This window comes from Bos taurus, chromosome 5, assembly GCF_002263795.3.
Source record: "Bos taurus isolate L1 Dominette 01449 registration number 42190680 breed Hereford chromosome 5, ARS-UCD2.0, whole genome shotgun sequence".
Taxonomy (NCBI): Eukaryota; Metazoa; Chordata; class Mammalia; order Artiodactyla; family Bovidae; genus Bos; species Bos taurus.
The window spans coordinates 110215963-110232667 of record NC_037332.1 but is presented as its reverse complement, the minus strand read 5'-3'; the positions used below and the strand labels follow the sequence as shown (position 1 = coordinate 110232667).

Here is a 16705-nt window from a genome sequence, read left to right as displayed (position 1 = left end):
CCCTAGGCTGGTGGCTTTGTGCTTTTCGACTCCCATCCCAACCCTGTCGAGTGCTCTTGAGGGATTTCCAGAATCCTTATTTTAAACCAAGTCGGACCTAAGTCTTGAAGAGGCCTCCTCGGGCCCCTTATGAGGGAGTCCGGTGTCAGGAAAATGGCCGGTGGGCGGGGAGGCGGGGAGGGTGACCTGGACCGCGCTCGCCACGGTAAGGGACCGCTTCTGGCGCCTTAAACCAAGGTGTTTGGGAGCCCTACTTTAGATCCAACTGTTCATTCTATCAACTGCTATTTGAGAAAGATGGAGAACAATCATTAAGAAAGAAAGAACAGTCACTTAGAGATTTTGGGGTTATCATGTATATGATTAGCTATCTTGAGTGAGGGACCGCATTCCAGAAGATTCTGTTTACATTGTCTCCTCGTTTGCCTCGAATACTTTCTTGTACTAGGTGATAACGACCCTACTTCTGCCTCCGAAGTTTGTTCCCCACTGAGCTGGGCCCCAACTTAGTTTGGTGTTCAATGAGGAGATGAAATAGAGCAAAACTGATTATTTGGACCACATTTTCTAACGAACACATTCATGCTTTGTAGATTCCTGACTTAGAACAAAGGCTTTATCTGCTTATTGGCCCTAATATTTTATCATTAAAATATTAGATTATTGTTGTTTAGTTGCTAAGTCATGTCAGACTCTTTTGTGTCCCTATGGACTATCCACCATAATTTTAAACCTTAAAATCATGAAGCTAGTTAATATTATAAAATGAAATACATCTAATGTTTTATGAAACAAAAAAAATATGTTACAAGAGAGCTCCTCATCATTCCAAAGCAGAAGGGAGTCCTTGTACATGAGAAAAATAATATCTTTTTATTGAGAATAGATTTAAGTTCTAGGTGCCAGGGAAGATGCAAGGAAGACTTAAGGTCGAAGTTCTTAAGATTGTTAACAAATACGAAAGTTTAATATCAACATTTAATTCTAAGATTCTACTTCTAAATAACCTTCCAAGACAACAAAAAAGATATTGTTAGTCATGATTAACTGTGCTATAGGAAATCAAAAGATGATACTGTATCAAAAGATACAGTGTGGCCATTTTTGAGGAAATAAATGAAACTAGTCCCCTCACCCACTGGAGAATGAAATGGCAACCCACTCCAGTCTTCTTGCCTGGAGAATCCCAGGGACGGGGAAGCCTGGTGGGCTGCCGTCTATGGGGTCGAACAGAGTCGGACACGACTGAAGCGACTTAGCAGTAGCAGCAGCAGCAGTCCCCTCACCCACACATACCACACCAGAAAAAAGAAATAATGCCACAGGCTTAGGAGAAATGAGATAGGCCAGCCTAGTTATGGAGAAGGCAGTGGCACCCCACTCTGGTACTCTTGCTTGGAAAATCCCATGGACGGAAGAGCCTGGTAGGCTGCAGTCCATGGGGTCCCTATGAGTTGGACACGACTGAGCAACTTCACTTTCACTTTTCAGTTCATGCATTGGAGAAGGAAATGGCAACCCACTCCAGTGTTCTTGCCTGGAGAATCCCAGGGATGGGGAGCCTGGTGGGCTGCCGTCTATGCGGTCGCACAGAGTCGGACATGACTGAAGCGACTTAGCAGCAGCAGCAGCAGCCTAGTTATTCCAAACTATTTTTTCTTGAAAAAAAAAAAAAAGGAATTTTTAAATTTAATTTTATTTATGTATGGCTGCTCTGGGTCTTCCTATTTGCTGTTCTTCTCCAGTTGTGGCCAGCAGGGGCTTTTCTAGTTGCTGTGGGCAAGCTTCTTATTTCAGTGGTTTCTTTTGTGTGAAGGCGGGCCCTGGGCGCACGGGCTTCAGTATTGTGGTGCTTGGGCTCAGTAGTTGTGGCTCATGGGGCTCTAATATTTGTCTAATTATCTTTCTGGTCCTTGATGACTGAAATGAAATAAAAAATTCCTCGGGTAAAGGATTTTGTACTATATGATCTGTGACAACTTACTAATATTTCTTGTTTTTCCAGAATTGATTATTTTTCTGCTGTTCACCCTTCAATATGAAGGAGGATCAAGTTGTGCTGGAAGAACCGGGATTCCAAGATGAAGATGTATGCCTAGAATGTTGAAAGATACATAGATATTCATTCATTCTACAAAAATGGAGTTCCTTCTCTGTTAACTACTTTTAGAAACTTAACTACTATTTTTATTTATTAGAAATAAAACAGTTCTGGAGAGAGGCACTATTACAAATATGTAACAACTTGTTTGGCAAGGGGAGCTAAGATTAGCTACTTAGCAGCTGGCATGAAAGTATTTTAATAATTTAACAATTGGTATGGCCATATTGGTACCAAATAGCAGAGGAAGGAGTTCAAGGTCTAGTGGAGAAGACTGAGAAAACATATTTAAAAATAGCTTGTGTTGTTCCACTCTTTTGGATTAAGGTCTTAAAGAGTTTGGAGAGACTGTTGGAACTCCCCGGGGGGTCAGTGGTTGGGACCTGTGCTTCCACTGCAGGGGGCTGAGTGCCATATTGGGCTTCCTAGTGCTTTCAGTGTTGGCGCTGCTTTTAAGTGTGCATCAATACATTTGAAAAAGTATTATTGATCCTACCTCAATTTGTCTAGAGAAGCGGAATTTGAGGCGTTTTGAAGTGACTCATAATGCTGAATTAAGTCTTTAAAATATGTGAAACAGTTGGATATGAAGAATTAACACTCTTTTTTTTCTGTTCCATCTCCTTTAGGAATCTTTGTTTCAAGACATTGACCTGTTACAAAAACATGGAATTGTAAGTATTTTTTCAATACTCTGTGAAATTGTCCCTTTGAGAGTTTCTCAGTTTTGACTGTATTGGCATTTGGGACCAGGCAATTCTTTCTTGTTGAGGTGGCTGTCCTGTGCATTGTAGGGTGTTTAGTAGCATCCCTGATTCCTAACCACTTACTCTATGCCAGCAGCAACCCTCTGGTTGTGACAACCAAAAATTTATCCAGACATTTTTAGGTGTCCCCAGGGGGCAAAATTGCCCACAGTTGAGAACCACTGGTCCAACGGGAGGCATTCAGAGCTATCTACTGAAAATTTACTTTCTGTGTCATGTGATTAGAGTAAATACAGTTCAGTTCAGTCGCTCAGTCATGTCTGACTCTTTGCGACCCCATGAACCGCAGCATGTCAGGCCTCCCTGTCCATCACCAACTCCCAGGGTTCACTCAAACTCACGTCCATCGAGTCGGTGATGACAGAAATCCAGACTTTAAGTAACAAGCTAGATGAATTTCAGTAGCAATCAGTTGACAGTAAAACTTCTCTGACACTACCCTTTGAAGCCCTCACATTTACTCTTTTTCAGTTGAATTTAGAAAGTTGGAGCAAGAGAAAATGCTGGTTTTTTGGTTATGTAGTTATTTGCATTCTCCAAGGGTAAAGAAAAAAATCTTAAAAGATTTTTAAAGAACATACTGGTAATGAAGTTCTGTAGAAAGAAGGAGCTGAACTGAGGGGGTGAATGTGTGATAAATTTGTTAGCTTTTCTACCAACAGACTCTTCTTTTGAATTCCTTGTTACATTGCCATGGTCTCACTAACATTCTTGGGAAATCAGGGCACAGCCAGAACATTTGGCAGCATGCTGGGTATGTTCTACTCATATATTTCCAGAACATTTGGCTACATGGTGGGTGGGTTCCACCTGGCTGCTTGTGTAAAATTGGCATCATAATGGAAGTAGATGGACATGAAAGCACATGACATAATAGGGGAGCCTTTCAGGCTGGCATTTTCTCAATCTGCTGCACCCATTCTTTTACTTACAGAATGTGGCTGACATTAAGAAACTGAAGTCAGTAGGCATCTGTACCATCAAAGGGATACAGATGACAACAAGAAGAGCCCTGTGCAATGTCAAAGGACTCTCAGAAGCGAAAGTGGACAAGATTAAAGAGGCAGCCAACAAGCTTATTGTAAGCAAAATCCATTCTTTGTTATTTTAGCTTAAATGGGCCCTGGGAATCTCTGTAGCCTTTTTCATTATGTACACTAGAAACTATTGTGATAACTGTGAGTTCCTGTGCATCACCACTATACATTATATGCCCCATGTTAACTTTTCATCATGTAAGTTTCAAAGCAATAATTTCTGAAAAAAAATGAGACAGAGGTTAAGAGACCAGGAAAACTATGAAGGCAATCATTTTTTACAAAACCTTTTATTTTTGTCTCCTTTTCTATCACTTTTCCCTTTTCTGTGCCTCTGCCTTTCCTTCTTTTCTTCTTTTTTTGTCCAGGATGTGCTGCTTGCAAGATCTTAGTTCCATGACCTGGGATCAAATCCAGGCTCCCAGCAGTGAGAGTACCAAATCCCAACCACTGGACTACCAGGGACTCCCTCCTTTTCATATTTTTTTTACCTTCCTCCTCCTTATTTTTTTGCATTATCTCCTCAAACATTGTATATATGGCTGTTGTGAAGCACTCAGCACCAAAGAAATTGCTCTCTCCTGGTATAGGCATTTGATAAGAGAACATTGCATTTGAAAAAGACCAACAGTGGCTGGGTCTCCATTTGTGCAGTTAAGATAGATATGACCAAGAATGTGCTCATTGAGGCACCTGAGCATAAAGCTAAGTGAAACCTGTACTTTGTACCTGGGCCCATAGACCATAAGAGACCTATGCCGCTGATGGCTCCAAGCAGAAGCACATGCCTTTGACCCAAGTTTTTGTGTAGCACTTTTGGGGGCCGCTGGAGGCAGCACCTCTGGGAATAAGAATGTGCAGAAAGGCCAAAGCCTCTCTTTGCAGAAGAGCAGGCTTCTCCTTTTCTACATGTGTATAAGAGAGTCTCATTCTCACCAAGTCCTAGAAATTCTCTTCACCAACAGTTACCTCTTTCCTTCCAGTTGCAAGTGTCAGTGTGGTCCTGAACTTGGAGAGGACACAACTGAACTGGTCTGAACACAACTCAGTTGCTGTATGTTCTGAGTACTCTTGGGCTGTATACCCACAAGGCAGTTCCGTAACTGCCAGGGTATCTAAGGAAGCCCTAGTGCAGTACCCAGGGTTTGGGATTTAAACTGCTCCTTTATAGCTCAAGGCATTAGTCTTCTTTCCTTTGGAAAGTAATTCTATTACCAAAGAGAAGAATCTTTCTCCTTCTCGTGTACCCACTAATGCACCAACAGTCTAATCCTCTAACTGAAACTGTTTTTCCTTAGAGAAAGAGATTGAGATATAAAGGGAGAGACAGAGACAGAGAAAGTTAATTTCATAGTACAGTGGTATGTATCAGAACTATCTGGAGTGGCTAATAAAGAACACAGAGGGCCAGCATCATTGAATGAAATCAACTGAATCACTTAGTAAAGTACGAGTCTGCTTTATGCCATAAATGTATCTCATTTAACTTTTACAGCTTCCCTATGAGAGAGACGCTATTATTATCCCATTTGACCCAAAAGAGGAAGCCAAAGTACAGCATGATTAAGTAGTTTACCACACATTGCACAACTAATAAGTGTTAGAGATGTAGTTTGAACCTTGGTAAGGTGACTCTAGAGCCTGTGTTCTTAACCATGATCTTGTGCTGCCTTCAAAGACAAATGAACTGTAGCTTATAGCAAATGATGACCGAGAATCAAGTATATAGTTGTTGGCAGCATTTGAAATTAAGATATTCATCTAATATCTTTTTTGAACCTTTCCTTTTGTCTTTCTGTAGGAACCAGGATTCTTGACTGCATTTGAGTATAGTGAGAAGAGGAAGATGGTTTTCCATATCACCACTGGGAGCCAGGAATTTGAGTATGTATTTATATTTTTTATAACCACTAAGCACAGTCTTTGGAATACTACATTTCTTTTCCTCTGTCCGAGTTGTTATTTTGACTATAAACAATAGAAATAGCTTCTTACTTTGCAGAATTTTTTTTTCCCCTCAAATGGCAACTGAAGCAAGTAAATTTTAGACTGCTTGTAAAAATGGGATTACCTTTTTTACAAGAAATTCAGACCCAAAGTATAAGTAGTTTCTGAATCAGTCTGTATTAATAAGCCATTAAAGAAATCAGTTTAACTTTTCATTTCCTTTTTATTCTCCATTGATCAAGGAAATTCCATTTCACTTTTGGTTTTCCTTAAAGATCAGTTGTTAGGGACTCCTCTGGTGGTCCAGTGGCTAAGACTGCGAACTCCCAATGCAGGGGAGCCAGGGGCTCAGGTTCCACCCCTCCTCAGGGAATTAGATCCCATATACCACAACCAATTAAAAGAACCTGCACGCTGCATTGAGGGTCAGTTGAGACCCGACACAACCAAAGAAATATTTTTTAAAATTCAGTTGTTAGAGTGAATATTTTAGAGGAAATAATCCAATGTTGTTTTTGCTTTTCAGCATCAGCAGTTTTAACTCCTCCCCACCTTTTTTTTTTTTACCATCTTATGATTCCTAAGACATAGTCACCATCTTCGCAATGCAAGTTGACTACGGTGTGTGTGTGTTTTTTTTCCCTGCCTTAGTAGGCAGAATTACTATTTCATAAGTTAGAGAAGTTTCCAAGAGCAATTTGAACAAAGCAGTATTTCCTCAAAGTATTCCTCAAAACCTTGACCTCACAAAAACTCCAAGAAAAAAAAAGAGTTTCATAGTCAAATATGCCTCCCCATTTGAATGTCTCCTAGGCAACTCAGACGTCACAGGTCCCAAATCAGATTTCTAGTATTTGCCCCAGATTTGCTCCTCCTAAAATCTCCCTCAGCTCAGATCTCTTTCCTAATCGTCAGGTCTGGAACCTTAGTGTCATCCTTGGTGCCTTTTTTACCCCCTCACATGCTAACTCTAATCTATTAACAAATCCTGTCTGCTCTGTCTTCAAATATATTTAGAATAAACCAACCAGTTTCTTCAACAAATAAATTATAAAGAATAGAAAAGAGGTGGACTCAGGGAGAAGACCTAGAGAGTAAAAGGCATTTAAAAGACATGTCACTTAATCTCAATACGTAGATCTTATTTTGGAGCCTAATGCAAACACACTACAGGAAGTAAGACATATGAGGCTGAAAACTGAACGCTTACTAGATGTTGATATTAAGGAATTACTAATTTTTTAGATGTGATATGGTAATGCAGTTATATTAAAAATAAGAGTCTTCATCTTGTAGAGATACCTACTGAAATATTTAGGATGAATTGATATGTTGCCTAATATCTGCTTAAAGTAATATGAAAAGGGAGGTAAGTGATTGGCAGTTTATATGGAAAAAATTTTGGCCATGAGTTCATGGTTGATAACTGTTGAGGCTGAGGGATAGGTACATGATAGTTCATTATTATAATGTTTTTTGTCTACTTTTGTTTATGTTTGAAATTTTTCATAATACAAAGTTTATATGTATATTTTTCCTATTTGTATCTATATGTGTACAGAGAGGGAGAAAAAAATGTAAATTTAATTACTTCTCACAACCTTCTCCTTTGTTACCTCACTGGCCTAAACCATCTATTAATATCTGTTCTGGATTATTGATAATAATTTCTAACTAGCTTCCTTCCTTTAGACCTTGCCCCTACCATTTATTCTTCACATAGAAGGCAGGATAAATTTTTTTATATAATTTTATTTATTTATTTTTGGCTGTGCTGGGTCTTCATTGCTAGGCGGACTTTTCTCTAGTTGCTGGGAGCAGGGGCTACTCTTCATTGCAGTGCACAGGCTTCTCATTATGGTGGTCTTTCTTGTTGCAGAGCACAGGCTCTAGGGCTCATGGGCCTCAGAAGTGGTGGCACGTGGGCTCAGTAGTTGCGCTTCCAGGGATCTAGAGCGTAGGCTCAACAGTGGTGGCACCAGGGCTTAGTTGCTCTGCGGTATGTGGGATCTTCCTGGACCACAGATTGAACTCGTCCATGTCTCCTGCATTGGCAGGAGGATTCTTTACCACTGAGCCATCAGGGAAGCCCCTGAATAATGTTTTTAAAACATAGATCAGATCATAATACTCTTCTGTCCAAAACACCCTCATGACTCCCCAGGCTCACTCAGAACAAAAGCCAAAAATCCTCCCTAATCTCAAATCTAAGCTCTTATTTGTCTTCTGGTTTACTGTGTACCAACTGGGCTAATTTTTTTGCTATTCCTAGAAAATAGCAGACACACTCCAACCTCAGGGCATTTGCACTTTGCATTCCCTCTGCCTGGAACTCTCTTTCCTCATTATGTACCTGGCTTGCTGTCAGATTTTTCAGGTCTTTGCTAACTCACATGGGCCTTCTGTGATCATTTTCTTTGAAAATTTATTTGAAAACTTCCTACCTTCATCCTCTGCATCTTTTATCCCCTTTCCAGATCTAATTTTTATTCATACCATTTAATAACATCTGACATACCACATATTTTACTTACTTATGTTTATTGTCTGTTTTCTCATTAGAATTTAAGCTCCACAAAGTGATGGATCTGTCTCTTTCGTTCACTGCTTTACTCCAGTTAGACCCAGCTGAGCACTGAGCACATACACACATCACTCCAAGTGCATAAAGCACTCTCTGGCACAAACTAGATGTTCAGTAAATATTTGTGGAATAACTAATTGACTGAATAAGCAAATAGTAAAATATGTTGGGGAAGTGCAATAAACTGTATTTCTCGGAGATTTATACATTTTATTAAAGGGTCTGAATTCCTACAGTGAAGTAAAACACCTGTTTAACCTAGCATTGCCTCAAATTGTTAAAATCACAGAACCTTTTGTTCAAATAACAGCTAAGGAAGAGTCTTTGGGAAATCTTGCTCCAAGACTAATTGGTCAGGTACCTTCCTGGTGGTCCAGGGTTAAGAATACAACTTCCAAAGCAGGGGACATGGGTTTGATCCCTGATTGGGGAACCAAGATCCCACATGCGGCCTGCACACTGTGAGAAGAGCCCACGTGCCACAGCTAAGACCCAACACAACCAAAATGAATAAATATTTTTTTAAAAAGACAAATTGGTCCAAGTCAGGTTGATCAAAATAATTTGATTCAAATGATGACTTGATATTCTCCAGTTGTTCTACCACATCATGGTTTAAGAATCATCTGGCTGGACTTCCTTGGTGGCCCAGTGGTTAAGAAACCTGCCTACCAGTGCAGGGGACATATGTTTGATCCCTGGACCAGGAAGATCCTGTATGACACGGGTCAGCTAAGTCCATGCACCACAACTGCTGAGTCTGCATGCTCTAGAGCTAAAGCTTTGCAACAAGAAAGCCATTGCAATGAGAAGCCGGAGCACCAAAAATACTAGAGAGTAGCCCTACTCACTGCAACTGGAGAAAGCCCACGTGCAGCAACAAAGACCCAGCGCAGCCAGAACAAACAAATAAATAAATACAAATTTTAAAATTTGGCTTAGAGAAATTATTACTCTATATATTACTTATATATTATTAAGTAATATACATTATTATTTATGTATTATCAGGGCTTCCTTTGTGGCTCAGTGGTAAAGACTGCCTGCTGCAATGCAGGAGACCTGGATTCGATCCCTGGGTCAGGAAGATCCCCTGGAGGAGGGCATTCTCTAGTACTCTTGCCTAGGGAATCCCATGGACAGAGGAGCCTGGCACGCTGCAGTCCATAGGGTCGCACAAAGTCAGACACAGCTAAAGCGACTAAGCAGCGGCAGCAGTATATATTATTACTTAATATATTTTTTCTTAAGCTGCAAGCCCATTTATAAATTTGACAGATTTTAAGGAACTTTTCTAATATGGTTAACCAAATTTCCTTGAATATTTTAACTTATATTTATAAATTTATTGTATTTCTCCTCAGAACTTTGCTTGTATAATTACTAAAATCTTTTCAATTACTTGAATGTCTTATAAATTTAATGTATTGCAGGCAGATTCTTTATGATCTGAGCCACCAAGGAAGCCCCTATAAATTTAATAAATTAAACATAAGTATAGTGAGTCTTAGACACTCTTAAATGTTCAAATACTGTGTATAAAGTTAGCTATCAACTTAGAAGCTGCAGCTTTATATCATTTAATCAATTACAGGCTAATGTGTTATGTTATAAAAATGTCAAATTCTCAAACTATGAGAGTTTTCAAGTACCAAATATGCACAGTTTATTCCCAAATTTAATATGAAAATAGTAATCTATGAGCTTGATTTTTGTCTCTATTTTAAAATCTTTCAAGATTTAAAAGCACCATTTCTATTCCTAATACTAAATTTTCCTCAGTTTCCCAAGGGAACAGTTAGTTATGCTATCCCAAGCAATTTGGGGTACACTTTCAGTTGAATTGGGGGTTCATTTTTTCAGAATATCCACCAGAAATTTTGTCTTAGATTTTCCAGGGCTATAGCCATTTCTCTAAAATTTCTCTAAGCCAAAGTTTTAGGGTGGTTTTTCTCAAGATGAAGAAGGACAAGTAAAACTTCCTTTAATAATTGGTAGACTTATAGAATCTCTAAATAAAAATCTAAATAAATTCTAAATATAGAATCTCTAAATATGCCTTTCAAATGGAGTGGTCTCTCCAGCATGTCCTTTAGATTCAGTTTATGCGGGTCAGTATCTAGATTTTTTTCTTTTTCTCATTGAAGTCCACAGCTCTCAATTTGTGGCCAACTTCCAACACTGCTTCAAGTTACATTTAAGTTACTCTCAAACTATGTAAAATGTACATCTGTTAAATTATCCATATCTCTTAGAGCTCTGTCTGGTCTGTGACCATGTCCCAAAAGCCATGCTAATACAAACTACAAAGATGTTTAAAGTGCTCCTACCAGATCTTAGGGCAATTACTATAGTTAATATTTGTTGCATTAAATGAATGAATGAGATTATTTAACTTTAGGTCTTTTCATATCAGGAATATATATCAAATGCACTAAATCACTGAGTTACCAATTAAGTACATGCTGTCAAAATCTGACAGTTATTTTTCTAACTGCTAGCAGTACCTATCACATCTTTGAATATTTTCTATTCTGACATGTTCTTCATAGAATTTGGCTTGTTTGAGATATGTCAATCATGGTGACAATCACTGGATTCTCCTAATATCTATTTTTCATGTTTCTCAGTACTTTAAAAAATTTGGATATTTGGTTGACTTTTAGAAACATAGTCCCAGCACAGTATGAAGAACCCAATTAATAAGTAAAACCATTTATTCAAACCTCAGTTCAATTCTAAAGAATAATGAAATATAAGGCCTGCATAGCTCATTTCCTGTTGGTAGACAGGAGTGGGAACAGCAGGACTTATAGATTGTTTTGTTGATCCCCCTACCCATACACAGTATAACCGGTGATCTAAGCAGGTGGGAAGCCATTTGTTCAGCCAAGAGTGTGTGTTTATCTTGGATGGATAGAAAGACACATATATCAGTTCAGTTCAGTTCAGTCTCTCAGTCGTGTCCGACTCTTTGGGACTGCAGCACGTCAGGCTTCCCTGTTCATCACCAACTCCCAGAGCATGCTCAAACTCATGTCCATTGTGTCAGTGATGCCATCCAACCATTTCATCCTCTGTCATCCCCTTCTCCCACCTTTAATCTTTCCCAGCATCAGGGTCTTTTCCAATGAGTTGGTTCTTCGCATCAGGTACATAGATAGAAATAATACCAATGACATTAGCACTTTCTCCTTTCTTGATATTTCTATTTCTGTTCCTGTTACTGAAGCTTACTTTCTATTTCTAGTAAGTTGCTAGGAGGTGGAATTGAAAGCATGGCAATCACAGAAGCTTTTGGAGGTAGGTAAAAGCTTAATATTTTGTTATATGAAAAATATATGTATGTATACACACCCATATCAATGATAAATTGTATCTGTTGTGGAACTTAGGATGAAATATCAGTTGTCATAATGCAAGATCTTTCTGGGCTACAATTAAAATATTTTACAACATTAACAGATGAGTTTTATTGACATTTTTCATCTTTTTATCTCTGATTCCTATAGAAGAAAATTTTTTCCTCTCATACCTTCAGAAAGTAGTTGTATAATGAGACTGATCTTATTAATATTTTTAAGAAATGCATATATCAGGAACATAGAGAATAGATTTTTCTCTTTGTTGTATCCTCTATTAAAAAAAAAAGTTGGAAATTCCCTGGCAGTCCAGGGGTCAGGACTGCATTCTCACTGCTAGGGCCTGAGTTTGATCCCTGCTTGGGGAATTATAATCCCACAAGCCTCGTGGTGCAGCCAAAAAGAAAAAAGAAATCCATGCATAGCTATTTTATGTACTGCTCCTGACAGTTCCATTATTTTCAGTCCTCAGAGAACCAAATCTGTTTTTTTGTTTGTTTGTTCAGTGTTGATGTTTCTGCTGACTTGGAGAAATAAATTTTTGTTTATTTCTGTTGACTCCCAGTCTTAATGGCTTGTTGTTTGGTTGCTAAATCATGTCCGACTCTTTGCGACCCCAAGGACTATAACTCACCAGGCTCCTCTGTCCGTGGGAGTTCGCAGGCAAGAATACTGGAATGATTACCATTTCCTTCTCCAAGGGATTTTCCCCACCCAGGGATTGAACTGCATTTCCTGCATTGCAGGCAGATTCTTTAGCACTGAGCCACCTGGGAAACCCACTTAAATGACTTACCTTCTTGTGTGTTTATTGATATTTGTGAACATATTTCTTAATTTTAATCTGTTGAAGTTCAGTGGGCCTAAATTGGTATAGTGGGGATGTTTTTCTCTAGAGAGTATTTGCTTTTGTTGGTAGCTAGGAGATACCACCAATTTGAGGATCACCCTGGTATTCCCCTTGAGGATCTCAGATCAGTGCGAAAACTCCAGGCTCTCTTTCCTTTGGTGGAGCCTTACACTTTCATTTATATGATTATTCCTAAGAAAAATTTGGGTTTTATGGCAGAAAATGAAGAGGAACTAAAAAGCCTCTTGATGAAAGTGAAAGAGGAGAGTGAAAAAGTTGGCTTAAAGCTCAACATTCAGAAAACGAAGATTATGGCATCTGGTTCCACCACTTCATGGGAAATAGATGGGGAAACAGTGGAAACAGTGTCAGACTTTATATTTTGGGGCTCTAAAATCACTGCAGATGGTGACTGCAGCCATGAAATTAAAAGACGCTTACTCCTTGGAAGGAAAGTTATGACCAACCTAGATAGCATATTGAAAAGCAGAGATATTACATTGCCTACAAAGGTCTGTCTAGTCAAGGCTATGGTTTTTCCAGTGGTCATGTATGGATGTGAGAGTTGGACTGAGAAGAAAGCTGAACGCCTAAGAATTGATGCTTTTGAACTGTGGTGCTGGAGAAGACTCTTGAGAGTCCCCTGGACCAGTCCATTCTAAAGGAGATCAGTCCTGGGTGTTCTTTGGAAGGAATGATGCTAAAGCTGAAACTCCAGTACTTTGGCCACCTCATGTGAAGAGTTGACTCATTGGAAAAGACTCTGATGCTGGGGGGGACTGGGGGCAGGAGAAGAGGGGGACGAGAGAGGATGAGATGGCTGGATGGCATCACCGACTCGATAGACGTGAGTTTGAGTGAACTCCAGGAGATGGTGATGGACAGGGAGGCCTGGCGTGCTGCGATTCATGGGGTGGCAAAGAGTCGGACATGACTGAGCGACTGAACTGAACTGAACTGATCATCTAAAGGACAGTTCTGAAAAAGAAAACTTTTAAAAAGTTATTTTTATTACTGGTATTCATATATGTAGAATCCATTCATGACATAGAGGCACTTCGTGTATGAGATTTGACAGTTGGAAAAGGAAACCATACTCTAAGACCACATCTAGTCTTTATGAAAATAATCTAACTCTTAACTATTTTTTTCCCTGTGTTTCACAGAATTTCGAACTGGAAAAACCCAACTCTCTCATACCCTCTGTGGTAAGGATATATAACAACAATGATAGCAATACCAATAATCATAGCCATTACTTACTAATCTACTTTGTGCCTGGCACTTTATATAATCTCATATAATCTGAACAAACTTGCAAGGAAACTAAAACTCAGAGAGATTACTTAACTCCCCACGGTTACACAAATACCAGAGCTGGTCTGTGAATGTGTGATACGTGAGGCCATGTTGTGTGTACTGCACCCTGAACACCTGAATGGAAATAGGGAGGAGGTGAATGGATATATTAATGTATTGGTGGAGAGAGGTATTTGTTCATGGCCTCAATTTTTCCTATTCTGTATTTTGTATATCATGTTTATAAGAATATCACAGAATCTATCAAGGCTTTAGAATTCCTTACTTTCCATAGAGTAAGGGTGGAACTAAAAAAGACTTAAAATAAGCAAAAATATCTCCTTTTACATAAAGTCATTGTACTGTATTTCTTAGACCCAAGTAGAAGGAAAATGGGTGTTTAGTAAGGGGATTCTGGAATCCAAATAGCTCTACCCTTAATAGCTGCATGACCTTGGTTAAGTTGCTTCACCTTTCAGATTTTCCCCATCAGTAAAATAGGAATAATGCTAGGGCCATTTTAGGATTGTTTTGAAAAATAAATGAAATAATGTGTGTGCTTAATGTAAAATAATTCCTTAGTGTTAGTACTACATATAAAGAAAATACATTTAAAATTAATGCATCCATTAATTGATGCATTAAATGAGTTACATAGCATAAATTATATTTGTGATTATTTCTTATAGGAAGAAAGTAATATTTAAATTCTACCTCTGTTCTTTTTAAAAAATTTTTTATTACAATATGGTTGATTTACTATGTTGTGCCAATCTCTGCTGTACAGCAAAGTGACTCATTTATGCACATATATACCTTCTTTTCTATTATGGTTTATTGTAGGATATTAAATATAGTCCCTTGTCCTATGTATTTGGACCTTGTTATTCTACTTCTGTTCTTTAGGAGAGCTAAATTTCATGAATATCTCCCATTGTGAAAGATACATTCTTTGCTGAATTACTGTTATGCTGGAAGAATACTTATAATTTTACCACTGGTTAGTAATATAAAAATATAGCATGCTATTTAGAAACTATTATTTGCTAGATGGCTAGAGAGTTGCAACCAGAATAAATCCCATGTTAATTTGTATATCCATTTGTACAGAGTTTATTCACTCTTGTTAATATTAATTAATTTTTAATTGCTTCCTAGTGACAGCTCAACTTCCAGGAGCCGGCGGCTACTCAGGAGGAAAGATTATTTTCATCGATACAGAAAATACTTTGTAACCCTTTTATTTATGCAAATTGCAAACAATAGTGTGATATAGTACTATTACTATAAAAGAGAATTTGAAATATGTCATTTTTATAACTATCCTGTAAACCAATAATAATGAAAAAAAAACAAGGGGAAACATTTGCTAGTTGAGTTCTCAAATCACTTTTTCCCTCTTAAATCTTTTTAAGAATTGTGTATTTTTTTTTTTATTGACATAGAGTTGATTTACAATGTCATGTTAGTTTCAGGTATACAGGAAAGTGACCCAGTTTTATATATATATATATGTGTACACATACACACACATATGTATATATCAATCAGATCAGTCTCTCAGTCGTGTCCGACTCTTTGCGACCCCATGAATCGCAGCATGCCAGGCCTCCCTGTCCATCACCAACTCCCGGAGTTCACTGAGACTCACGTCCATCGAGTCAGTGATGTCATCCAGCCATCTCATCCTCTGTCGTCCCCTTCTCCTCCTGCTCCCAATCCCTCCCAGCATCAGAGTCTTTTCCAATGAGTCACACATATATTGTTGTGATTGTTTAGTCACTAAGTTGTGTCCAACTCTTGTGACCCCATGGTTTATAGCCCACCAGGTTCCTCTGCCCATGGGATTTCTCAGGTAAGAATCCTGGAGTGGCTTGCCATTTTCTTCTCCAGGGGATCTTTCCAGCCCAGGGATTGAACTTGCATCTCCCGCATTAAGAGGTAGATTCTTGACCACTGAGCCACCAGGGAAGCCCATATACATACATATGTATACATGTGTATGTGTTAATCACTTAGTTGTATCCGATTCTTCGTGATTCCATGGACTGTGGTTAAGAATCTGCCTTTCAAGGCAGAGGATGTAGGTTCCATCCCTGGTCAGAGAACTAAGATCCCAATGTCCTGGGCAACTAAGCCCTTGCCACAAAAAAAAAAAAAAAAAAAAAATTTTTAAGAAGAAAAGGGGTTCCACACAGAGAGAGGGTGTAAACTGAGAAGGATCACTGAGATTTGCAATTAGGAGTCCAAGAGACCATTTGCGGTAAAGAAAGATGATGGAAGCTTGTTGCAAATAAACAGTAAGGAATTGAGTAGTGTGTAATTAACCAATAAATAGAAGAAATAACAATAGTTTGAGGAGCTATCAGGTTCAGAAGACATTCCTTTTAACAATAGGACTGAAGCAAGAGTTGCTCAGCTGGAGTTCATCTAGTTTCAGAAATAGTTGATTAAATATGGTTCTTTGAGAGGGAGGAATTGTTCTTGAAGAATATCTGCCACTGTTTGGCAATTTGGATTTTATCCAGAATGGTAGAAACAGCTAAGAGCCAGGTCATGTAAGAGGGAATGCAGGGGAACAAGGATATGCAAGGGCCCAAGTGAAATGTCATTCTTTCAGTGTCTCTTACATGTATACTGCTCTATCTTGATATTTTTCTTTTTGTGTGCTTATATTTTGCCTACATAATTATATTTTACACTTACTTACGGCATAAATTATCTTATGACTCCTTAAATCCTCCGTAGTGCCTTGCAC

The 16705-nt window shown here is 38.6% G+C and overlaps 1 protein-coding gene and 1 long non-coding RNA gene across 3 annotated transcripts in view; one reads left to right on the top strand and one right to left on the bottom strand.

Annotated features, from left to right (window-relative positions):
- Positions 1-1677: 1677 nt before the first annotated feature.
- Positions 1678-3726, bottom strand: LOC132345356 (uncharacterized). The gene is made up of 3 exons (XR_009494676.1): positions 3450-3726; positions 2598-2754; positions 1678-2095 (listed from the first exon to the last, which is right to left on the bottom strand). It is a non-coding gene; the product is annotated as an uncharacterized lncRNA (long non-coding RNA).
- The window catches only part of DMC1 (DNA meiotic recombinase 1), a 33313-nt gene continuing 18612 nt past the window's right edge, over positions 2005-16705 (top strand). Inside the window, exons 1-7 of one of the 2 annotated variants that reach the window (XM_059886760.1) lie at positions 2005-2089; positions 2731-2775; positions 3803-3949; positions 5707-5789; positions 11687-11739; positions 13815-13856; positions 15106-15178. In XM_059886760.1, the coding sequence (XP_059742743.1) occupies positions 2039-2089; positions 2731-2775; positions 3803-3949; positions 5707-5789; positions 11687-11739; positions 13815-13856; positions 15106-15178 (494 nt within the window). In that variant the 5' untranslated portion in view covers positions 2005-2038. The remainder of the gene's footprint in view (positions 2090-2730; positions 2776-3802; positions 3950-5706; positions 5790-11686; positions 11740-13814; positions 13857-15105; positions 15179-16705) is intronic. The other variant, NM_001191338.1, reaches the window with a different exon arrangement.